Source organism: Scyliorhinus canicula, chromosome 26 (genome assembly GCF_902713615.1).
Source record: "Scyliorhinus canicula chromosome 26, sScyCan1.1, whole genome shotgun sequence".
Taxonomy (NCBI): domain Eukaryota; kingdom Metazoa; phylum Chordata; class Chondrichthyes; order Carcharhiniformes; family Scyliorhinidae; genus Scyliorhinus; species Scyliorhinus canicula.
Window position 1 is genome coordinate 2704073 of NC_052171.1, and position 26310 is coordinate 2730382.

At 45.6% G+C, this 26310-nt stretch overlaps 2 protein-coding genes across 3 annotated transcripts in view; one reads left to right on the forward strand and one right to left on the reverse strand.

The window, feature by feature from the left end:
* polm (polymerase (DNA directed), mu) overlaps nucleotides 1-26310 on the forward strand; it is a 215384-nt gene that overhangs the window by 126423 nt on the left and 62651 nt on the right. The gene's annotated exons all lie outside the window — the stretch shown is intronic.
* The window catches only part of gnsb (glucosamine (N-acetyl)-6-sulfatase (Sanfilippo disease IIID), b), a 60893-nt gene that overhangs the window by 27373 nt on the left and 7210 nt on the right, over nucleotides 1-26310 (reverse strand). Inside the window, exons 2-6 of the mRNA XM_038785452.1 lie at nucleotides 22003-22062; nucleotides 15543-15746; nucleotides 5214-5279; nucleotides 2253-2351; nucleotides 582-749 (exon numbers count right to left, since the gene is read on the reverse strand). Of these exons, the coding sequence (XP_038641380.1) occupies nucleotides 582-749; nucleotides 2253-2351; nucleotides 5214-5279; nucleotides 15543-15746; nucleotides 22003-22062 (597 nt within the window). The remainder of the gene's footprint in view (nucleotides 1-581; nucleotides 750-2252; nucleotides 2352-5213; nucleotides 5280-15542; nucleotides 15747-22002; nucleotides 22063-26310) is intronic.

Below are 26310 nucleotides of genomic sequence, written 5' to 3' on the forward strand. Positions count from 1 at the left end.
GGCTTCAGTGTTGTCTGTGTAATAGTTCCAAATTACAGCGAACCATCTGGCTTGTTGTTGAGATGTCTTGTCAGCTGGCAAGTCCAATCTGCTTCTCACTCTTGGGTCATGCTCCCTTATCTCCCTTCACAAAAGCCATTTTCGTGGCACTTTTTCGATTTGCAACCTGCTGATCTGATCCAGTAGTTGGGATACGCATGTTAATTCCAAGGTGCACCACAACCCTTTTTTACACCTGCCTGTGACCCACCTGGGGTCGCGACCCCCACTTTGAAAAAGCTTGGATTCTGCTATCATAACCATCGTGGCTGCTGGCACCACCTAGTGGAGATTACTGATGCTTCTGCTGCCAGCTTGTTTCACAAGCAAAATGAATTTTAAAAAGAAAAATGGTGAAACAAAAGTCAGATGATTAGTGAGCATCTGACAGAAGCCCTTCTGTCGGAATTTTATAAATTCAGTGCTCCGAATTGACACCAACGAAACCCATCAAAATTTTGAACACTCTCAATTCTCACCTCAACTTGTTTGGCAGCTCTGACTGACAAAGCTACACTGAATTCTGTACAGGGTCTACTCACCTTCCCATGAACATTGAAACTTCCATGACGTGGAGCTTTGGTGATGTTATAAGACTTGCTGTACCGTGGAGCAACAGTCCAGGGAGAATGGCATGCTGGAGTTGAAAGCATCATGAAAAATGGAACATTGGACTTCTTGGACTTCAGAAATTCGATGGAGCGGTTCGCCTGTACAAAAAGTAGAAGAGTGATCAGATAGTCATTTTCCACCACCAGACTGCTTTCCACTTTGGAACACAGATCAAGGAAAACCGTAAAAGAAACCAAAATCCTGGGAACTCTTGAGGTCAGGTGGCATACATGTGGAAAAATGGGAAGATGAATTGAAGCGGTGATGACTTTTCCTTGCAACCCTGAAGTGTCAGCTCAACCTTACACTTGGCACAGACATCGCCAAATCTGATGCATCAGATTTCTCGCACCTGCAGTCGTTTGCTGTATTGAACTCTTCAGTAATGAGACAGTTATAAACAGTATATTCTTGCCAGGCATAGAAGCTTGTGCTGTACGCATTATTAGCATGCAGCTTTTCTATACTTCAAGCGGATTAACAACTAATTATTTCCCCCCCCTTAAAAAAATCAAATTCAAGTAGTTCCTTTGAAACATTCATATCCTACAGCGTGGCATGCAACATGACAAGGAATGGGGTGAAGTTGGAAACCCACTTCTCAGTGTTCACAAAAACTAGATATCCAATTGGCGTCAGCAACAGTGTTAATAATCTTTCTTTTCTGTGAAAGTTTGCGACTGACCGTTCTGGTGGCAGAGATACACAAAAGAGATCCCAGGGCGGCATAACAGCACAGTGGTTGGTACTGTTGCTTCACAGCTCCAGGGTCCCAGGTTTGATTCCCGGCTTGGGTCACTGCCTGTGCGGAGTTTGCATGTTCTCCCCGTGTCTACTCTGGGTGCTCCGGTTTCCTCCCACAGTCCCAAAGATTATGGTTATGTGGATTGGCCATGCTAAATTGGTCATGCTCGGTGTCCAAAAAGGTTAGGTTGGGTTACTGGGTTATGGGAATAGGGTGGAGGTAGGGTGCTCTTTCTAGGGGCTGGTGTAGACTCGATGGGCCAACTGGCCTCCTTCTACACTGTAAATTCTATGATTCAATTAATTCTATGAACAGATATATTGCCCTATGTGCAAACTGAAAACAACATTGTTTAATTGACCCAATTTTAAACAGCACTTGACACCCATCATTTTGGGTCTACTCCATCCTTCTGGCTGACAGTACAAGGATAAAAATCCCAATAGTTGATTCAACTTGGAAGCTTTAGCAAAACTCTTATCTTTTTTCAATATTCTGACAAATATTCCCTTCGATGAAAGCTGAATGTGTTTAATTGACCCAATTTTAAACAGCACTTGACACCCATCATTTTGGGTCTACTCCATCCTTCTGGCTGGCAGTACAAGGATAAAAATCCCAATAGTTGATTCAACTTGGAAGCTTTAGCAAAACTCTTATCTTTTTTCAATATTCTGACAAATATTCCCTTCGATGAAAGCTGAATGTGCAATTACAAAAGGTTCGAGAGTTTTTTTTTGAACCGCTTGTTCCATTTTCAGACTTTTGACAGTAGAATTCTGCAGCAACCATGATATATCTCAATATTAATGCCGAGTCCATTTTTAACAGATTTGAGAGAGAAAATGTGTCTTACTATTAGGTCAGTCAGATAGTCCTTTTGGTAGATGTCTCCATGTTTTTCAGCTGCACCATTCACAGAAAGTGTGTAGTTGTAATATTTTGAGTTTCCCACCTGCGTAAAAAAATTGCAATCTTGTGATCACCTGGTTGAGAAAAACATGTTGATCTGCAGAAGGATACCAAACACCTAAATGCTTTGTCATTTCTCTCCCCAATTTTAATGGTACCCAGGAACAGGACAACTTGCAAAACTTGGCAGAACTCTCTTGGAACAAGGATTCGTTGTGCATCATTAGAGTTATTCTGCATCAGAGAATGATATTTGGTGCTCCTGCGTACTTGGCTCTGAATCAGGAACACGAGTACTTAGATTGGCCCTGGAGGTCTCTGGTATTATGGGCGGAGAGCAGACCCGTGTTGAGACATGATGGTACTTAGGATCATTTGCTTAGGTGGTCAAATAAACAATTTTAGAGGCTTCTTATAATCCTCTAGAGATTGCTTTAAAATACAGATGGATTAAAGATCCGAGTACATCTGGTCAACCATTCTTTTAAAAATTATTTAGAGTACCCAATACTTTTTTTCCAATTAAGAGGCAATTTAGCGTGGCCAATTCACCTACCATGCACATCTTTGGGTTGTGGGGTGAGACCAACGTAGACACAGGGGGAATGTGCAAACTCCACACGGATATGGTCCGGAATCGAACCCGGGCTCTCGGCGCAATGAGGAAGCAATGCTAACCACTGCGCCACCGTGCTGCCCCGAACCATTTAACTTCAATCGTTTGAGTCCTTGTATTAATTAATACACCTTACACGAACTTTGTTTTGTTGAATACAAGGCATCTAATTGTTCTGATTAAATTAGGAATTTGCAATTACTTTCTTTGAAGGAAACATTATTTTTTCCCCACTGAGCTGCTTGTTTGTCAACTATCTTGAACCCAATAATCTGGCTGTTATGTACAATTCCAGTTTCCAATATCATTAACAGACATCAAGGAATATGAAAAGTCTACTTCGGTGATGATTTGCATACAGCATTTCTGAACACAATATTATACACGACCTCCGACCACAAGGTGGCAGTTTAAACCCACCACATGGCCCTGTGTCTGGGATGGTTTGGGAGTAAGTCGTGTTGGTGGACACGATTGTAGTAGCTCTATATTAGTGTTTGTAGTTTGTTATTTTATTTATTCTAGTTATTTTACCACACAGTTGTTTCACAATAAATTATTTGAACTAGATGTTCTACAGTGCACGGTAGCACAGTGGTTAGCATAGTTGCTTCACAGCTCCAGGGCCCCAGGTTTGATTCCCGGCTTGGGTCACTGTCTGTGGAGTCTGCACCTTCTCCCCATGTCTGCGTGGGTTTCCTACTGGTGCTCCGGTTTCCTCCCACAGTCCAAACATGTGCAGGTTAGGTGGTTTGGCTATGCTAAATTGCCCTTAGTGTCCAATAAGGTTAGGTTAAGTGGGGTTACTGGGATAGGGTGGGGGTGTGGGGGTTAGGTAGGGTGCTCTAGGTAGGGACGGTGCAGACTCGATGGGCTGAATGGCATCCTTCTGCACTGTAGATTTTATGATACGATGACACTGGCCAGTCTACAGAACATGACAACCTCCATTAATTAGTTTGTTAATTCACCTTATTGGAAGAGTAGTTCAGTTGGTGGCGTTATTTACCAAGATTTTCTGGTGGGCTTATACAGAAACAATTGGAATGAGAAATTTGTAACATCAGTAGCTGCAAGGTATTGCTTATTTTGAGAATTAAGCACTGGTTAGTATAATAGTGACACTATTCAGGTACTGCCAGATTGCACAGTCTGACTAAATGAAAACATCTGTCGAGATAATTGGATGACAACCATTGAGGCTGTACGTGTAGACTAAAATCTGCACCTGCCCATTAGTTCTCCAACCCAATGCTGCTCAAAGCAGAAAGGAAATTCAGAGATGAACTATTGCAAGGATTACCAAAATGTAGGGTGCAGCAGCATTCCGTGCACACAGCAATCTGACTTGTAGCTGGAAAATGGGGGAGGGGAAGTTAAGAGAAAGGGGAAGGCATTCACACAGAATGGATACATTTTTAAATGTAGCAACAAGGTGGTTACAGATATATTGGCACAATAACATGCAATTTCTTCACAGAGAAAAATTCCTGCAATTTCTTCCACAATACAAATAATGATGAAATGTTGAGGAAACCAACCTTGAAGATGCTTTGTGTGTACTTGCAGTGGGCCTGCTTTGATAGTTCTCAGTTTGCTGATTTTGTCGTACACTTCAGTCACTTATGCTATATGAAACTTCCTGACACAATGGTGGGATGGCAGGACTGATGTATGAGAAGAGATTGAATTGATTTGGATTGTATTTGCTGGAGTTCAGAAGAATGGGGAAGGGGATCTCATCGAAACCTATAAAATTAACAGGACGAGACAGGGTAGATGCAGGAAGGATGTTCCCGATGCTGGGTGTGTTCAGAACTAGGGGTCACAGTCTGAGGATACAGGGTAGGCTATTTAGGACAGAGATGGGGAGAAATTTCTTCATTCAGAGAGTGGTCGACCTGTGGAATTCATTGCCACAGTTAGTAGTTGAGGCCAAAACATTGTATGTTTTCAAGAAGCAGTTAGATATAGCACTGAGGGTGAAGGGAATCAAAGGACGTGGGAGGAAAGCGGGATTAGGCTGTTGATTTGGATGATCAGCCATGATCATAATGAATGGCGGAGTGGGCCTGAAGGGCCAAATGGCCTCCTCGTGCTCCTATTTTCTATATTTCTAATAACAAGAATTTTGCACTCCAAAGTGGACAATTATTCAAGCAATAATGAAGAAATTACACAAGTCAAACACTATTTTCAGTGACTGAAAGTTTCAAAAGCAATTAAGCTCATTACTTAAAACAATCTCCCAACTCAAATTCTGATAAACGAAGTCAACTTGTAACTTACCAGTCCATGCCAGTGATCCCAGCCCAAAGGAACATGGGCTGTCCCACCAACTGTAGCATGTCCATACTATTTAAAAAAATAAAATCAAAATCCAGAATATGAGTACAGTCAAGCGACAATTTCTTTAGCATTTGCAGATGAATATTTGCCCATTAATTGGAAATGTAATTAACTTTGCAGATAAGCAATCTATCCACTTTCTGTTGCAGTGATGGAAGGCTTGAATGCAGCAATCCTGTTGAATAGCAACAGGATTGTTGCCATCGAGGTGAGTGTTGGTGGAGTGGGGGCTGATTCTAGAAGAAAAAAATTTGAAACCACCGTCAATCCCCCGCACCCCCAGCCTCAACCATTCCCACAACATTTTTCTGGACCAATAATTTTAATTCTGGAATTAGGCACAAACTTGGAGACATCAGTGAGCAGAAAATTTATAACTTACAGATGGAGGAATTAAATAAATCTCAGCCGGCCAATTGCCTGCCATCCAACTTAATCAAAAGTCAGTCATTTTTTTCCCAATCATATTCCTACTGGACATTTTGATACTCGAATAATATGATGCAGGAGGAACAATGTAAATGTTAGAACTTAATTGTGGATCACATTCATGGGACTAATCAACTATTACGACCAGTTTATCCCAGGCCTTGCCACACTGTTGGCCCCATTGCACCAGCTCCTGAAAAAGGGCCAGGTTTAGACATGGGGTCCACCACAGCAGACGCATTCACAGATGTCTTCCCAGTTACTCACCCATTTCAACCCAGAAGGCCACGAGTGATCACTTGCGATGTCTTGGCCCATCGAATGGAAAACGGTACGAAGCACCAGATTGCTTTTGCATCCCAGATGCTCGCCACAGCCTCAATTATATGAACATTGAAAAGGAGGGTTTAGCTGTGGTGTTTGCCATCAAGACGTTTCATGAATACGTCTGCGGGCTAACCGATCATAAACACCTCGAGGACAGGGCAATTCCACTAATCGGAGCCGCTCAGATTCAAAGGTGGGCCTTGCTGCTGGCAGCTTACGAGTACGTGTTGAAACACCCGCCCCAGTACAAAGATCCTGCACGTGGACGCCTCGAGTTGGCTCCCACTACTGACCAGGCCGCTAACACCCTCCAGCACCGACATGGTCATTGCTGCCTTGCACTTTATGGACAACTTAGCCGTCATGGCAGCCCAGGTGTGAGCATGGACCCAAACAGACCCTCACCTCACCAGAGTTTGATTCATCGTTCTGTATGGGGCCCAGTATCGCGCACTACCCGGTGATCTAAAGGTGTTTGCAACAAAGATCATGGATTTCAGCGTCGAAGACAGGATCCTCTTGTGGGGGACATGATCATGGTTCCAAAGAAGCGACAGGGTCCCATCCTGGCGGACCTCCATAATGGGTGACGGAAGATGAAAATGCGGAGATTCAAGGGCTTGCACTGCAGTCTGTGCAAAGAGCAGCCGATGCTCTTGCCGAGAGTGCCCCTCCACCCAAGGGAATAGCCGGGGCACCGATGGGTTTCTCTCCATGCCAACTGTCTCCAAGGATTGATATAACTTATTCTTTTTGATGTCTCTCAAAGTGGCTGGACATACGCTGTACGCCGTCTGCCATCCACAACCTCCAAAGTGACAAATGAGAAGCTTTAACTCTCTTTCAGCATCCACAGCATTCAGGAAGTTTTAGTCTTGGATAACGGGACGCTTTTTACCAGTGCGGAGTTTGGAGTTTTTAATGTGGACAAATGGGGTACGTCACATCCGCACTGCTCCGTTCCATCCGTGTCCAATGGATTGGCCGAACGAGCGGTTGAAACATGGGATGTGTAAGAAGACAACAGGGCCCCTCGGTGCCCGGTTGGCATGCTTTGTTTTTGTTATCAGACCATGCCTCGCGGGCACAGGTTTCATGCCGGCAGAACAGCTCATGGGTCATCTGCTGCTGACTGGCCTCAACCTCGTATTGCCCAACCACAGCGAGAAGGTTCGCCATGGACAGGCGCGGTCGGATCATGGTCCTGGCAGGGGCACACCGCTCCTAAAATCCAGACCTGGGGACACAGTCAACGTTCGGAACTTTGGTGATGGGGCTACCTAGGATTCGGGCATTGTCATTCTTCGGGCCAGAGTTATATGTAGCATGCATACAGGACCAGGAGTCAAACCAACACCTGGGCCATCTCCATCCACGCACTGTAGCCATCTCAGATGGCCACCTGCAAAGGAGCATGGGAATTATGGCCAACCCAGGACTCCGACACATCAGAGCTTGTGTGTGTATTTGCAACCCAGATAACTAGACGCGATCGAAACCCCCAGCTCGTTTGCATTCCAATGGCCCATTTCCCCACAACAAATAACCGATACAGCTGCAGATTAAAACGGCACCACTCCCTTTGTTAAGAAAGCCCAAACAGCAACGGTCAATGACCGCTCAGGACATGCCCAGCCATCAAGGCACCCTCCCCTTTATTGGCCAAAATCGAAGGCAGTGATTGAAGTCTGTCGAATTATTGGGTCCAAAGCTAAGGACCGCCCCAAAGAGCGCAATATCCCAGAGGGATAAAAAGAGTGACACAGCCATGTGTTCGATCTCTCTTGGCCCCAGCCTATGCCTCAAACCAAGTATAGCATAATGACCAGAAGACAAATTCAAGACCAACGATCGCTACCAGATGTATGAGCCCAGCAGAAACGAGGCCACTTCTTCTACCCAGCCACGCAAGATCTGAACAAAGGCCTTGTTCATCTGCATAGAGCCGGTTGCCCTGAAGTTAAGTATAGGTTATTGTAGTTGTTAGGTGTGGTTTAACTTGTAGTGTTTTATGTTGCATGTTGAAGTAATTCTTGTGTGTAAATAAACTATCTTTGAACTTGAACTGACTAACTGATTGTTTGGTCTTTGATCGATATCCTTGTGGTGGTATCATTTGATACCTGGTGACTCTAAAAAGCAATATTATCATGAATAACTGCCATATCTTGTTAATTTGGCAACATTATTGGTGCCGATTGGTGGGATAGTATTCATTAAAAAGAGCAACATTATTGGTGACTCCGATGCCGATTGGCAACAGAATCCACTGCCCCTTCATCCAGACTACCTGTCTCAAGTGAGTAATTCATGTAAGACAAAATGATCTTTCCCTCTCTGTGACCCCATGCCCATTGTCTCGCAAAATCTCCACCCGATGAGGCCGAGTGCCCCCCCTCCCCCCCCCCCCCCCCCCGGCCAGGAGACCCCCAGGGCCCTAACGGTACCGTAAGGAAGGAGGAAGCGCTGGAGGCCAACCAGGGGGCTTCCACCAAGGAGATAATGGTGGTCTCCAGAATCTCCTCTCCTGACACCGGCGTTTCTCAAAGGCAGAGCAGGGCAGCAGCGTGACACCAGTAAGTCGCCTGGGGTCCCCTGACTCCAGAGTACATCCGCTAAGGGTACCAAAGGTCACAAGGTTGCAAAAAGCAGCAAGCTGCCTCTACATCAGGGGCAGTTACATCAAGCTGCCTCAACCTCTGATGTGCATCCTGAGGACACACCTGACATTGCAGTAGACCTCAAAAGATGAGAAGATGGAGGATCACAGAGTGGGCACTGGAGGAAGGAGGGTGTTCACTATCTGTGCCTAGCGGGAATGGAACTGTCCAATGTTCACTTTTAAATATGTTCCATTAATACATGTGAACCCTCGGTTAATCTTCACAATGGGCTTGCCAGCACCCGCACTTACTGTTGCCCCCTGCTCGCCTACCCCCTGGGCACGGTGGTCCAAGATCAAGCTTCCCTGATGTAGACCCCATTCAGGGGATGGTCACAAGCAGAAAGACAGGAGTCAGACCTTGGCATAAACTGAGGAGCACCAGAGCTTTCCTCACAGTGAGTAATCATCAATCTCCTGCCTTATATATTCAGCCGCTGACAGTGGTGGTACAGCTCCATCACGCTGGAGTGATGAAACACATACTCTTGGGAGGATCGAATAGGATGGGCAGGTGGTGTGTTGAGGAGGGCAGGAAAAGAGTTGAGCTGACAGACTTTGCCTTGTCCTATGTGAATATGGTGAGATGAGGGTCACCCGGCGTGCCAGTCCTTGTTGTCGCCTGTCCTCCATCCTCTGCCATCTCCTGCTGCTTCTACCCAGGCTCATCCTCCAGCCGCTCATGGTCTGACTCTTCCTCAGACAAGGCCACATGTCCCTCCTCCTCTGGCATGTCGGCCTGATGCTGTGCCAGGTTGTGGAGGGAACAGCGGACCACACAAAGCGGTAGACGCTCTGGGAAAGGGGGGTGTTCTGCAGAGCACCAGCAGAGCAGTCCAGGCACCGGAACCACATTTTGGGCAGTCCGATGCACCACTCGGTGACAACATGGGCCTCATTATAGATTGGGTGCTCGGTCTCAGGCCTCTGCATTAGAGACAACCCGTCATCCTGGGGTGGTCCTCAAAGACACCGGGGGTCTGTGCCCTGGGTAGCACGTACACAGGTTACCGAGGCGGTGGTTGCACACAATCTGAACATGGAGGGAAGGAAGCCCCTTCCCATTAATGAAGGGCACTCCCTGATGCCCTGTTGTGCGCCAAGGCAGCATGTGTGCCATTTATTGCACCCTTGACTGGGGCATCCTGGCGTTGGAATTCTGGGGGCTTGGTCCAGGTAGAAGGTGATGTAGTCGGATGCCTGGGCCAGGTTGATAGGGTTGTGAAGAAGGCCTATGGTGTGATGGCCTTTATTGGTAGAGGGATTGAGTTCCGGAGCCATGAGGTCATGTTGCAGTTGTACAAAACTCTAGTACGGCCGCATTTGGAGTATTGCGTACAGTTCTGGTCGCCTCATTATAGGAAGCACGTGGAAGCTTTGGAACGGGTGCAGAGGAGATTTACCAGGATGTTGCCTGGTATGGAGGGAAAATCTTATGAGGAAAGGCTGATGGACTTGAGGTTGTTTTCGTTAGAGAGAAGAAGGTTAAGAGGTGACTTAATAGAGGCATACAAAATGATCAGAGGGTTAGATAGGGTGGACAGTGAGAGCCTTCTCCCGCGGATGGAGGTGGCTAGCACGAGGGGACATAGCCTTAAATTGAGGGGTAATAGATATAGGACAGAGGTCAGAGGTAGGTTTTTTACGCAAAGAGTGGTGAGGCCGTGGAATGTCCTACCTGCAACAGTAGTGAACTCGCCAACATTGAGGGCATTTAAAAATTTATTGGATAAGCATATGGATGATAAGGGCATAGTGTAGGTTAGATGGCCTTTAGATTTTTTCCATGTCGGTGCAACATCGAGGGCCGAAGGGCCTGTACTGCGCTGTATCGTTCTATGTTCTATGTTCTATCTCTGACCTCCCGGATGCACCTGTGGGCCGTAGCTTGAGAAATGCCGCACAGGTCCCCACTTGAGCCAGTTACACAGAGGTTCACCTTCATGGCCACTGGGAGCGGGTGTCCTCCTCCTTTAAGGGATGCCATGTCCACGAGGACATGGCACAGGTGCCGCATTGTCTGTTTGTTGAGGCAAAGTCTACTGCGTCACATGCTGTCAATCATTTCATTGAAAGACCAATGATGCCTGTACAACTTGGGCCATCTCTGGCTTTCATGCCCCACCTCCCCCCTCCTCCCTCCCTCGGCTGATGGGTAGCCAGGTCTTCAGGGTGTCTGCTGGCCCCTGCACATGGGTTGCCGCCTCCAGCCTGTATCGTCGCTACTGCTACAGCAACGCTACTGCGGGTTCCACAAAATCATTTCTTAATCTGGAAGAAATTGGAGATGGAGAGAGACCAACAATCCATTAGGGCTTCCATCCAGAGACCCTCAAATCCCACGAGCCCACCCACCCCCTTCACCCCACCCTTACCATGACTCTCCTGTTCTCTTTCAAAGTGCCATCCAATGAGCCAGTTGTGCTGGCAAACCTTGCTCTTCTCGCTCGCCGAACTGCCACATCAGGAGTGCAGAGACCCCAGACCTCTGGCAGGAACAAGCTGTGATCCAGTGTCCTCCCCTGATCAACACACGTATTCTTTGGTCACGAGGATATCCCCAGTGCTGAAGCCCAGCTCTTCAGTGTTTGACTGTTGGCAGCTGCCTCTATGGTGCTGAGAGTTCATGAGGTCAGGCTTCAAAGTGCCCTTGAGATGTTGTGCACTAATCCTCCTCAGAGGCATGGCACATGTACCCTGAAGTAGGCACTCGAGAGTTCAAAATATTTTGTTTATTAAACAGTCAATAGTAACTAAGATTTGAAAATCAACTCTGACATATGCACATATCACACTGACCATTAGACAAACAACAAGGAAATGTTACTGTTCTATATTGGTACCAATACAAAGCTATATCAGCTCATTTTCACAAAATCAAAACCTTCACCGATTCCTCAACAGAAACGGAGGATAACCCTAAGAATGTGTTCTCATGTCCAGAACTGTGTCGAAGAGACAGTCTGTCCATCAAAGTGTTACTTGTTCCAGCTTTCAGTGTCATTCTCTGTCCAGGAGATGCAGCTCCTCCGACACAGCCCAAACTTACTGGAACCAAATCCTGGCAGCCACATACTCCACTAGTGCTCAAGGTGCAGTTGAACATCCTGGACTTTCAGCCTGTTTTACCCACGGTGAAGAGCCAGTGAAATGCAGTATTCACCACACCAGCAACAAAAGCATCAGCAATCTGCAAAAGCATTTTCTCCAACCCTGACCCAAAGTGAAAATCTCAGCAGATCTGTCAGCATCTGTAGGGAGAGAAAAGAGCTAATGTTTCGTGTCCAAGTGACACTTTGTCAAAGCCCAGAAACACAAACAGACAGCAGCTGCACACCAAAAACAGAATTGAGTCATAAAGAGAAAAGAATACAGTATCACCAGCTGTCAAGTCAGCGCACATCCCTCACTCCACATCTGTAGAAAGGTGTAAAGAAGCGACACTAACCACCGGAAAAGGACACTGGCATGAGGCACAGCAGAAGCGAGAACACCCTATCCTTCTCCAGCATTGGCAAATTGTCGGGGTCCAGGCTATAGAAGCGAGAGGTTTCGTGACAGACAAGCACACAGCCGCCAGGAGAAAAAAAAAGAGCAACACATTGACGACAGTGCGAAAAAGACTCACGCACCCCCCCCCCCCCCCCCCCCCCCCCCCACACTCTGCAGCCCCTACAGTGGACCTGCAACAGTGGAAAGCCGCTTGGTAAGCCAATTACCAGAAGCCCTCACTGACCTGGAGCACAGCGGAAGAGGGAGAGAGAGTGAAAACCATCTCCCTCTGTACAGCACTGGCAGCGTCATCCAGTGACTCCCAGGCCACAGAGGCAGGAGGGGCTACAAATGTAAAAAAGATAATCTGCAGTAACATGGTATCCATCCACAATTCCTCTCTCTCTCTTCACCAAACACAGTGCAAAAGGAAATGAAGGAACACCGGTGACCTGCATGGCTCCCACAACAGAGGCAGCAGATGGCGACCGAACAATGAAAGCCACCAGTAGTCCATGAAAGTGTCCCCACGCTACCTCCAGGCTGATGCATCTCCTCTCCTGCAGCATTGATCTTTCATCACCACCCTGTCCAAGGCAGGCATTAACAGCTGACCCGCCAGTCTAGAACAACATTTTCAGTCAGCACACAAAACAAGCCTTTGAAAAACACCCACAGACTGCTCAAGCAAGCTCTCCTGCATCCACAGCATGGTAGTAGGCCTGCCAAAATCTTCCCCTTGCCATACTCCACGTAAATGAGACAGAAAGCCAACTACCTTCTTTCTTCCTTCCCTTCATCCAGAAAACAGCAAGTAAGCCCAAGAGAAAGAGGCAGCAAGCCAGCAGAAAAGGCATCAGCAAGTAAACTCTCAGCTACAGCAGCCTCCAGGAACCTGCAACCACCAACAGGAATAAGCAACAAACACAAGCTGCAGCTGGGATGTGTTCTCACAATGAAGAAGACTAATTTGTCATTTGAAATAGCCTTCAACTGTGAAGTTACAGGCTGTTCACAGTCAAAGGGGTGAGACTGACTATCAGCATTAAAGTCACAGCAAGGTTCTGTCCTGGAACTGTTTGGTGGGTCAAATAGGTTGCAGCTTGCCCTGGTTATGGGTCTACACAATATTTAAAGATGGCTTGAAAGTCTCACAGATGCAAAGTCCCTCCCTCCTCCACGGCCCACAGGCGACTCCTGACCTGGAAAACTTCAGCTCCCCTGACCAAGTCCAACCTCCAACCCCTCCTGAGGGTTCCCCCACCCACCCCGAGCATTGGGGCAGCAGCTCCAGTGCCATTGAGCTCCATGCCCAAAAATGGAAATCGATCCCCACTTCCCCTCAGCAGGCATTGCGTCAGCTTGACACTTTTAAAAAGGAGTACGAAATGACACCCCTGTGATTTCTCGTTGGCGAGTTGGGTAATTTGAGGGAGGCCACTGCATTAGACTTCAACCTTGCCAATGAGATTGAAATGAATGCAAATGAGGGGAAATGATATATGCTGGCCATTTTTGGGCACAATCTGGAACTCGCCATCAGGAGCGGGCCCAACTAATTGCAAACTAGTTTGCTCCTGGCACAAGTCTCAATTTTGACTTTTCCCAGTATGTACCCAGTGTGCCCAGATCCACACCAGGCGATACGCAGTGGTTGAATCGCCCCTGTAGAGTTTACAGCTAGGTTTAGAGTTCAGGTTACGAAAAAAAAAGTGCAATTTAGAAGTCATTAGTTTATTATAGAAGAGCAGTCCTTGAAGTGAGCCATTTATGAACAAGATGAGAAATGTTGTAAACGTGAAGGGTAAATCTCACATTGCTCATTGCTCCAGTGTTACCCCTGTCAGATCCAAGTTGCGGGGGAAGAGAATAAACGGTGCAGACCATTATGAGTGAGGCGAGTAGATATCCTGTGTGTTCACAAGAGATTGATCCACCTTAGTCAAACAGGTAATTTGACCAACTCAGAACAAAGTGCAGACAGTTGTTGGGATCTTCAAACACCCCTTCACCAGAGAGCTGCAAAATGCACCAACTCACCCCACCCTCTTATACACACATTGTGAACAACTGTGACAACATCTTGAAATATTTGGTATCCCAACCAGTTTGTGACAAATATTTGCACTGTTTGATCTGCTCAGCATTTATAAGCAATTGACTTGATTTACAGACTTTTTATCACCCTTCATTCTCTCAAGATGGTGAAAATGCAACAAGTAGAATACCTTTATTGCGTATGACTTTGAAACTAACTGGCTCAGGGATTGAACCCGATCCCTTCAAACACATTATGTCAGTGCCCCAAATTTACATCCATTAGGTAATCTTTATTTATATTCAGATTTTTCTAAGTTTCTTCCTCTGCTCAACAGAAGGGGCTGTTCATTGTTGTGGTAAGTTTATACAGATGCTGGATACCCTCCAGTCTTTCATACATGTTTAATCTTTCATGTGAGCTGACATCGCAAGTGCCAGAAAGCTATTCAACCCAAGGAGAGATTGGATAAAGAGAACTCACATAAGCCAAATCTCATTCAACATCTACACAAGTTGAGCGTCAGCAGAATTTGCTGGATACAAACCATTTGTACTTTGTCTCTCAAGTCTGGAATCATTCGATATCATTGTCAGATGAATGGGGGTAAAAATATATAAATAAGTAATAAAATCTTGATCTAAATGGGACAAGCATTTGTAATTCGATGGACTGGTGGCACAAAGACAGATAAATGGTTTCAGTCTAATCACCATTAAAGAGACGTAGTTACAAGGTGTTCAAGGCTGAGAAGTAAAAATTAAAGGGTACACAGCATTTCAAAAAAGCTACATGGAATAGCAACAAAAGGATAGCTAGCCCTGATAGTTAAAGCATGACATGAGGGGTAAACGGTGACCATACTTTGGGACTAGAAGAATGAAAGGTGATCTGATTGAAACATAATAAAAAGGTTCTCAAGGGGCTCGACAGGGTAGACATGGAGATGTTTTTTTCCCCAGGCCTGGGAACCACGGTGGTTGAGTGGGGGTAGATGATTGTTAGAAGAAGGAAACTGTCATTTACAACTGAGATTAGGAGAATTTCTTCACTGAAAGGGCTGTGAATCTTTGGAATTCTCTGCCCCACAGGCCAGTGGAAGCTTCATCATTGAAAATATTTAAGGCTCCTTGAGGGACCAAAAATATAATGATAGAGAGGGCAGGCAAGAAAATGGAGATCAGGCATAAGATTAGCTATGATTGTGTTGAATGGATGAGTAGGCTCTAGGGCCAAATAGTCCACTTGGGCTCATGTTGATGTACTTGTGACAAACATATTCGAGAATATCCTACATCATTTCTTTGTTGAAACATGCTACCTTATTGAGATATTTTCCTGCATAGAAGGTCTGGTACCCATGTTTCTTCAAGTAGACAGAGAAGACCCGTGGCTCCATAACCTTCTGCCATTGAGCACTGCTGCAGTTTCCATTCAGTGAGTTGTTACGCACCAGGTGATTGTGTGGATACTTTCCTGTCAAGATGGCACTGCGACTTGGACAGCACAGCGGGGTGACTGCAAACTGCAGTAAAAAGAAATCAAACAACAACGCAAGAGTCAAAACCAAAGGCATTTTTTAATCATCAGAACTATAAAATACAGTTTGCCTGATCTACTAGTGTGAGAAACATGTAACCTTTTTGATCAGCTGATATAAAAGAAAGATAGTAGTTGCAATTCCTATTGCTGTTTGTGAAGAAGATTGAACTTCTCCAAACAGTGCAAAGGCTAAATGTATCATCATCTCAAGTACTTCATCACAGAAAAGGCCATTGCTCATAGTTTAAGAAATCAGCAAAAGAAACAAATTAAACGACCAAGCTTTGGTTTTAAAAGCCGGTGATTGTAACAGAGATGACTCAGGACACTGAAGTACATATTTTCAAAATAATGAGAACACAGATTTATAAAATCAAGATTGCATAAAAATGCATCTGGATTTCAACAAAGCAAGTAGGCAGGGACAAGGCAGCATATGCAGAATAATGTATTTGCACTTGAAAGGCATGAGAGATAAGCAAACACAAGCACTTTCACCACTCATCTGCTTGTTTTGCCAGAATCATTTCAAGGCTTCTGCTCATTTCTTCTTGCCTCCAAAGCACTTTGTCAATTCCACAAAATGTTTTGCCTATTATTATGGTGGCATTGTGGTCATGTTAATGATGATTTATCCAGATGCTGGACTAATGACCCAAAACAGGAGTACAAACTCCACCATGCCAACTGAGGAATTTTAATTACAAGCTTTTTAATGTCAATTTTTATCCCGTTTTTATCAGTAACACAAGCACTGGATTACTGTGAAAATCTATTCCGTTCGTGAATGATTTTAGATTTAGATTTATTGTCACGTGCACTGAGGTACAGTGCAAAGTATTGTTCTGCGTACTATCCAGGCAGATCGTTCCAAACATGAAAAACATAGGACATACGATAAATACACAATGGACACAGACATCGGGTGAATCAAACTGAATGTAGAGCTACAACAATAGAGAAGATGTGCAGAGAGATCAGTTCAGTCCATAGGAGGGCCATTCACCAGTCTGGTAACAGCAGGGAAGAAGCTGTTTTGACTTTGTTGGTGTGTTTTCTCAGACTTTTCTATATTCTGCCTGATGGAAGAGGTTGGAAAAGAAAATAGCTCGGGGGGGACGGGGTCTTGGATTATGCTACCTGTTTTCCCAAGTCAGGGGGAGGTGGAGATAGAGTCAATGGATATGAGGTGCATTCGCCTGATAGACTGCTTAATGTTCATGACTCTCTGTAGTTTCTTACGGTCTTAGGCCTAGCGGTTGCCATACCAAGCTGTCGGATAGGATGCTTTCTATAGTGCAAGGGTGGGCAAACTTTTCCGTGCAAGGGCCACATTCAGAAATTCACAATTTTAAAGGGCCGCATAGTATATTAAGTAAAATAATTACTTCACCCGGTTATGATTCTGGGCGCCTCATATAGAACATAGAACAGTGCAGCACAGAACAGGCCCTTCGGCCCTCGATGTTGTGCCGAGCAATGATCACCCTACTCAAGTCAACGTATCCACCCTATACCAGTAAGTAACACAACAGCCCCCCCCCCCCATTAACCTTAAAAATAAATAATTAAAAATTTAAAAAATAAAAAAATAAAAAAAAATTTTAATTTTTTTTTTAATGACTTGGTGGGCCGCATAAAGACCTTTGGCGGGCCGCATGCGGCCCGCGGGCCGTAGTTTGCCCACCCCTGCTATAGTGCATCTGTAAAAATTGCTAAGAATGATCTTTATAAAAAGGAAATTTGTTGTTGTTTTGTGGTCTGTGAGACAAGAACCACAGTTTTAGGGTTGACTCTTAGCTGCTCCCTGAAGTAGCCAAGCAAGCCATCATTTGTCCCAAACTACTTTGAAAATCTGAGAGTACTTCCGCCACAAGCGCTGCAGTCATTTAAGAAGGTGCTACAGCACAACTTCAAGGGCAATTAGGAATTTCAAATTTTGTGGATGACATCAAACTGCAGGAGGGGGGCAGAGTCAATATAGAGGAGGACTGCAACAAATCACAGGAGGATATCAATAAACTTGAAGAATGAGAAAATAATTGGCAAATTATGTTCAACACCAATAATTGAGTTAGTGCATTTTGAGGAATTATTTAGCAACTGCAAGTCTAGGTGGGGTCTGGGAGATAAAAGTGATCATGGCAGTACAAATGAGGAAAAGTTGTATCACAGGTTAGCAAGGACATTAAATAAAAGCAAATCAAGTGCTTTAATTTTATTTGTGTAATGAAATACTGAAACTTATTCGAAACTTGCATCAAGCCTTGGGTTAGACCACACTTCCAGGACTATTGCAACACTGGCGAGGGTGTAGAGGAACTTCATATCAGAACTATGTGGCTATGCATATCAGGAAATGATCAACAGGCCGAGTCTCTTCTCTCATGAAAAAAAAGCTTGAGTGGTGACCTAATAGAGATTGTTTTCATTGTGAAAGGTTTTGTTAGGAGTGGAGACAGAGAGAGGAGTGGATACAGAGAGAATGTTTCCTCATGTGGGGAAGAGCACTGTGAGGTGCCATCAATCTAGTCCTTCCTTTGGTTCCCATTTCTTTTCCCTTTATTGTTTTTTTTAGTCTGGGGATCATTAATTGAGATAGATCTTTAAGTCGAGTGGAGGAAGTAGAAAATTAAAAGTTTCAAATAGCTTCATAACTGGAACACTCGGTGAAGTTTTGTATTTGGTAAAGGAAATCCCACATTTTCTGGCACCTAGCTGATTGGAGGGATTTGGTTCGATTGGTTGGCTGGTGGATTAGCCAGAGACAGTGTTTTGCGAGAGAAACCAGCAGAAGACACGAGATCCTTGAAGTAAGAAACTGTGTTTTTGCCCTCTTGACTGTTTCTGCACGTCTACACTGAAGATAATTGCTATCTGAAGGAAAAGATAATATTCACCTGAAGGCCTAAACTGGGGAAAACTAACTGGAAGATAGCGATCTGAAGTCAAAGATCCCTCTTTGTTTTTTATTATATAGAGTGGGGTGAGTTAGAAAGGGGAGGGGTTGGAAATTAGATAGTAGTTGACTAATTGATTTTGTTAGCTATTTAATTCTGATTACTGTAAAATAATAAATGGTTATTTGCGTTACAATTTAACAACCTGGTGACTGGACATCGGGATCAAACTAAGACATTGGGCGCGATTCTCCGCAAATGCGGTGAGTCGTGAAGGCTGCCGGGAAACTGGCCGTGTTTCACGGCAGCCTCCGCGCCCCCTCCCGGGACCCGATTCTGCTCCCCGGTCGGGGCTAGCAGCGGGGCCAGCAGTGGGGCCCCCGTGAACCTCGGCATCGCAGGCTTAGCGAACTTCGCTAAGCCCGCGCGCCAAGGTTAACGGCGGCTGACGCAAACGATGACGTCAGCCGCGCATGCGCGGATTGGACGGCTCCAATCCGCGCATGCGTGGATGACGTCATCACACATATGCGTGAAACCCGCGCATGCGTGGGCTGTTATGCCCCTCAGCCACCCCGCGGACTGATCCAGCGGGGCGGCGGAGGAACAAAGAGTGCGCGGGGTTCGGACCTGCTGCCCGCGATCGGTGCCCACCGATCGCGGGCCCATGCCACCCTTGGCACAGCCGTGGTGCGGCCGTGCCAATCGGTGGCATGGTTCTCCAGAACGGCACTTTGCGGCCGTTTTCACGAACTGTGAGAGCAGGTGTGTTGGAGTTCGTGAAAACGGCCGTAAAGGCCTGGGAAATCGGCCCATCGGCTAGGGGAGAATTGGTGCTCGCCGTAAAAAAACGGCGAGCAGCGATTCGTGTCGGGGGGTGGGCGTGGGGGGGGGGGGGGTGGGAGAATAGCGGGAGGTCGGGAAAAATGTCGGGAAGGCCCTCCCGCTATCCTCCGACCCGTCGTGGGGGGCGGAGAATCGCGCCCTTTGCATTTAAAAAAATATTTTGATTCTCCTTTTTCACATTTTCTCCCAAATTTACACCCACCAACAATAAACAATAATCAGCAACAAATATGTCAATCCCCATAACAATAACAACAATTCCATCCTCCCACCAAACCCCAAACATCAGCCCGCATGTTTACATAAATAACTGACAAAAAGGAATCAGGGATTACCCATAGTAACCCTTAATACACACAGCCCTCCCCCCCCTCCCCCAACTAATGTTCGATGTTATTCAGTTCTTGAAAGTGCATAATGAACAATGCCCATGACTTGTAGAACCCCTCCATCCTTCCCCCTCAGTTCAAACTTAACCTTCTCAAGGGTCAAGTATTCCAACAGGTCCCCTCGCCACGCCAGGGTACAGGGTGGAGAGGCCGCTCTCCATCCCAGCAGGATCCGCCTTCGGGCGATCAATGAGGCGAAGGCTATGATATCTGCCTCCGCAACCGTTTCCAACCCTGGCTGGTCCGACACCCCAAATATGGCCTCCCGGGGACTCGGGTCCAGCTTCACATGCACCACCTTGGAAATTACCCTAAACACCTCCTTCCAGTACTCCCCAAGCTTTGGACAGGAACAAATCACATGAACATGATTAGCGGGGCCCCCCCCGCAACGTTCACACACATCTTCTACTCCTTCTGCACTGTAAATTCTATGTAATCTATGTAATCTACTCCTTCAAAAAATCGGCTCATCCTCGCTCTCGTGAGGTGCGCTCTATATACCACCTTCAGCTGTATCAGCCCCAACCTCACACACACACGAGGTGGAGGCATTTACTCTCCGGAGCACCTCACACCAGACCCCCTCCTCTATTACCTCTCCCAACTCTTCCTCCCACTTTGCTTTGATCCCGTCCAGTGGTACCTTATCCTCGTCCAAAATAGCTCCGTACACTACCGACTGCCCCCTTCTCCAGTCCCCTTGTCGTCAGCGCCTCCTCCAGCAATGTGGAGGCCGGTTCCTCCGGGAAGCTCTGTACCTCCCTCCTGGCAAAGTCCCGAACCTGCATATATCTAAACACTTCTCCCTGCTCCAGCCCATACTTCGCTTCCAGCTTGTTCAATCCTGCAAACCAACCCCTAAGAAACAAATCTTTTTGCATCTTAATCCCCTTCTCTTCCCATTTCCGGAAATTTCTATCCCACCTCCCTGGCTCAAATCGGTGGTTCCCCCGAATCGGCATTTCCCTTGACCCTGCCCCAACCCGGTGTTGGCGAAACTGCCTCCAGATTTTCAATGAAGCTATTATTACCGGACTCCGAGTATTTCCCCGGAGCTATCGGGAGCAGCGCTATTGCTAGTGCTCTCAATCCCGACCCCCTGCACAAACTCTCCTCATTCTGACCTACTGGGAATCAACCCCTCTGACCCAGCTCTGCACCTTCTCCACATTCACCGCCCAGCAGTAGTACATCAGGTTCGGAAGACCCAAACCCCCTGCCTGCCTTCCCTTCTGTAGCAGCACCTTCCTCACTCTGGCCACCTTCCCTCCCCATATGAACGAGGTAATCCTTCCCTCAATCTCCCTGGAAAAAGCCTTTGACAGGAAAATTGATAGGCATTGAAAAATCGTGGCAACACATTCATTTTAACTGCCTGTACCTGACCCGCCAGTGATAGAGGGAGACCATCCCACCTTGCCAGGTGGGCTTTCACTCTCCCTACCAAACTAGAGATGTTGTACCTGTGAAGCCTCCCCCATTAAGACATTGCATATTTAAGTAACTATAATTTCACCTGTGCTGTGAGCCTGGGTCATGCAAGGCTGGAATTGACTGCACAAGAGCCCAGGGTTTTGTGACAATAAGCTGGTGAACAGGCTATGAAATGGGGAATTCAGAGGAAAATTCTTTACCCAAAGACTGTTGGGAATGTGGAATTTTCTATGCAGGGAAGGTACTAGTGATGTGTTGAAGTGAAAGTTAGATAAATATTTGAAGGAGAAAGGAACAAAAGGGTTATGGATGTAGATTTAGGAGGAGGAAAGATGGTTTGAGTCTTAGTGTGGAGCATAAACACGATTATGGACTGGGAGACCACACAGGAGAATATATTATCCATACAAGACACATCTGTTCCATTGAGAAAAATACCAGAGAAATAGTTGATCACACATTTTCATGGCCAACACTCAACTCCTTCCTGCTGTCTTGGTTTGCAGCAATGATGCAGAAGTGATGCACAATCTTTGGCGTGGCAGAGCTGAGCAAACTTTGATGCACGTTGAGTATATGTTATCATTAGTGCCCTGAACTTTGAATAAAACGGTAGACGCTAGAAAGTGCATGTTATGAACCAACCAATAACAATTAGTTTACTTACTGCATTCGTGAATGTCACCCCTGCATCTCCAATTAAGGCGCGAGTCTTCTTCATCGGAGTCTGAAAACAGTAGTTAATGAAGAGTGAACAACATTGCACAATGTGTAGAAAATGATCACGTTAGCTGACCCAGACTTCGAGAATTTGTGTTGTGCTGGCATTCAGAACATATATGCACATCAACGATCTGCACGAGGTGTTGCCACCTTGTTTACTTGGACCTGGTGACTCAACCGGATGTATCAGGTGCAGATCCAGGCAGGGTAAGGAAGACCACATCTGCTACAGAAACACTGTGCAGAAACAATATAAAAACCTGATCGTAGAACGTCATGGTGTTCCGAGGCTTTGTTTTTTTGCAGTTAGAAATTTTTCTGGCTGGATTTTTAAAAACTGGGACCCTCTGCAGGCAATGGGAAAACTGCCCAAACTGCTGCAAAACACACTTGTGCACTCCACAAAGTGGAATGAAGATAAACACAAGCGCCTGGGGAATGTGAAAGACACCATTTCCCTATCAATTCACCCCATGCTCAAGCATGTCAGAGGTGGAACCTCAAGATGTAATTCCATGGTCTGAAGAAATAACTCCAACAGACATAATATTGCTCTGGAATATATACCCAGTTCAAGTACTTCAAGGATGCATTTATCAAGCAACAGTGTAAACAAACCTGAACACAGGTTTTGAAGCTGTGAGCCCTCTCTGTCTCTTGAAAGTGCTGTGCCTGATTTGCAAAATAACCATCCGAGAAGAGAAATGAACTGTGAACCAAGACCTTTTGGATGGGAAAAAAAAACCACATGCAAATCTGCTCCTTAGTCATTGAAAGTTCAGGAAAGTTGAGATCAGCAGCTATAATCTGAAATCCCTGGTTTGTTCATGTTGCTTGCTGCCTACAGGAGGCTCCTTGGTAAAATTCCTCCTCCAATGTCTTACAGCTTCTTTCAACATGATATCATAGCATTCCTCCAGAAGATGAGAAGCTGCTGGATGCTTTGTTGCCATCATCTAAAAAAAATATGCACCATGTGGAGTCGCACACCTAGCCAAAGTTTGGGAGGGGTTCAGAACAAAAGTACTCTCCTAAATACAAAACTGAAAATCTCATTGTTTACAGTTTCAAGAGGCAGCAACAGAGTGGACTTGCTTTGAGCCAGATTATCCTGCTGCACCACTGTGTCAGATCACAAGCAAAGGCCGTTCAGTCCATCAAAACATTCTGCTCCACAGAAAGTAATAAAGCATTTCATCTTGATTTGGATTTGCAGGAAGAACATTTGACGTAAATGAAATGAATGAAAATCACTTATTGTCACGAGTAGGCTTCAATGAAGTTACTGTGAAAATCCCCTAGTCGCCACATTCCGGCGCCTGTCCGGGGAGGCTGATACGGGAATTGAACCGTGCTGCTGGCCTGCTTTAAAAGCCAGCGATTTAGCTCAGTGAGCTAAATCAGCAGTTTGCAAAGTTCATCAACAACTGTGTACCATCTATCTATCTTCCAAGTTCAACATTGGCCTGCTTTTCACAAGCAACCAGCATCACATAGCAAACAGGTTCAGTGTGTGCTGCTCAGTGTTTGATGATGTCAGTCTTTACCAATGTTTATAACCTCCAATGCAATCTTCAGCCAAATGATATCTAATGTACAAGGACAAAGTAGAAAGCAACATAATACACTCTGCAATGTGAAAAACCTTGAAAGGGCAGCATCAAATGTCTGTGTTTAAAAGTTCCTTTTGTCAGTGATGAAGCTGCAGAAAAGTGGTCAGTAACCTCTTCAGATTAGAGGTACAGTACAGAGGTAAATACAATAGATTCAAGAACAGGACAGAGGCTGGAATTCTAGCCCCCAGACCCTGTCCACCATCTACAAGGCACAAGTCAAGAGTGTAATGGAATAAGCTCCACTTGCCTGGATGAGTGCAGCTCCAACAACACTCAAGAAGTAACCTTTGGCTGAGTGTGTTGCTCCACATAGTGCATAATTGTTTTTAGACAGAATAGACAGAAATCAGCATAATATCATTGCAGAGTGATCATGTGGATCTTCAAAAATAAACATATTTTGAACTTTACAAAAATGAGAGGTAGGTTTTGTCTTTTATTATTTATTGAAATTCTCTTCTGGGATGTGAATGTCACTGGGCCAACATTTGGGCCACAACTGACCTTGAGAAGGGGATGGTGAGACATCTTCCTGAACTGCAGTCCATGTGGCGTAGGGACATCCAGAGTGCTGTTAGAAAGGCAGATCCAGGTTTTTGAACAGACAACAGTGAAAGAACAGCGATAATAGTCCCAAGCTAGGATTGTCTGTGGCTTGGAGGAGGACATGCAGGTGATGGTGTTCACACATGTCTGCTGAGCTGACAGGTTTGGAAGCAGGCTTGGGAAGTTGCTGGAGTGGATCTTGTAGATGTTACACACTGCTGCCACTGTGTCGATCGTGGAGGGAGTGAATTTTTCAGGTGGTGGAAGGGGTGTCACTGGAGCAGGCTGCTTTGCCCTGGATGATGTTAAGTTTTCAAGTATTGTTGGAGCTGCACTCATCAGTGTTCCAGTACACTCTGATTTGTGCTTTGTAGATGTTACACAGTCACAGGCAGCTAGGATTTCAGCCTTTGCCCTGTTCTTGCCCTCACTGTATTTACTTGTTGCATGGTCAATGATCACTGATAAAAAATTGATCCCTGAGAGTGAAGAAATGTATCATTTCAGTCCTAACAGATCAGCCACTAATCCTACAATCTCTCAGCACCTACCCTATCTTCAGAATTTTGTAAGGAAGTTGCCTCTCATTGTTCCAGATTCCACAGAATATAAGCCCAATTTACTCAGTCTCTCATCATAAACAAGCCCCTCATCTCAAGGAATAATTTAGTAAAACCTCAATGTACCACCTCCAATACAAGGAATAACTGTTCTTAAATAGAGACCAAAACTGCAGTGCTTCAGATGCAGTCTCACCAACATCTTGTCTAACTGTAGCAAAACCTCTATTTCTGTATTTCAATTCAATGACATTGGAGGCTAACACGCCATTTGCTTGCTTAATTGCTTGCTGCACTTTCATGTTGTCTTTGTGTCCGTTGCACAAGCACACAAGTCCCTTTGAGCGTCGGTTACATGTTTCTCACCTTTGAAAAAAAGGTTCTGCATTTTTATTCGTATGACTAAGTTGAATAATTTCACACTTCCTGACACTATGCTTCATCTACCATCTGGTTGTCCACTCACCGAGCCGATCTGCATCTCTCGGCAGTCTCTGTGTCCACCCCACAGCTTACTTGCCACCTAGTTTGTGTCATCAAACTTAGTTACATTACTCTCTGCCCCTTCATCCAAGGCATTAATTGAGATAGTAAATAGCCCAGGCTCCAGCAGTATCTTTGTGGTACTCCACCATTCACTGCTGCCAACTTGATAAAGCCCTGTTTATTCTCTTAACCAATCCTTGAAGCATAAACTCTCACTTCCATGAGTCCTTCTTTGACCTATTGACATTTTGTGTGGCACATTACAGAATACATTTTGGAAATCCAAGTGTACTGCACCCGATTCCCATTTTTCTAGTTACATCCTTGTTTGTACCTTATTCCAAACATGTGTAAAAACATCAACATATAAAATACACAGTCCATAAAATCATAGTCCACAGTTTGTACAACTTTTCCCCTTTTAACCCCCTCCCTCACCCCGGTGAACAGTTCCTCAAACATCATCATGAACAGCCCCTACTGTATTGTGAAGTTTTACGCTGACTCTCTCAACTCAAACTTAATAACTACCATTGGGTCCGGCCTGACATCCACCCCCACAATTTTACATAGCGTCCCAAACACCACTGCCCAGTATCTCTCCAACATTTCGCAACCCAGAACATGTGCACATGATCGCTGGCCCAGCCCACATTTCTCACACTCACCAGCCAACCCACTCATTCTTGCCAGAGTCATATGTACATTATACGCCACCTTAAACTGGTCAAACTCAACCTCGCGCAAGAGGAGGTTGTGTTACCCTCTGCATCACCCCTTACCTTAGTCCCCAGCCTATTTCCCCCCCAACTGCTCCTCCCATTTGTTCTTGATCTTCACCCCTGCCCACCCCCGCTCCCATAAATCCCCAATCTTGCCCTCCCCCAACTCATCAGAGTACAGCAGTTGCTCCAATAAAGTCTACTCTGGGAACTTGGGAAAACACCCTTTACTCTTTTTGCACAACGTCCCTCACCTGCATTTATCTAAATTCATTCCCCTTTGGAAACTCAAATCTCTCCCTCCACTCCTCCAGACCTGCAA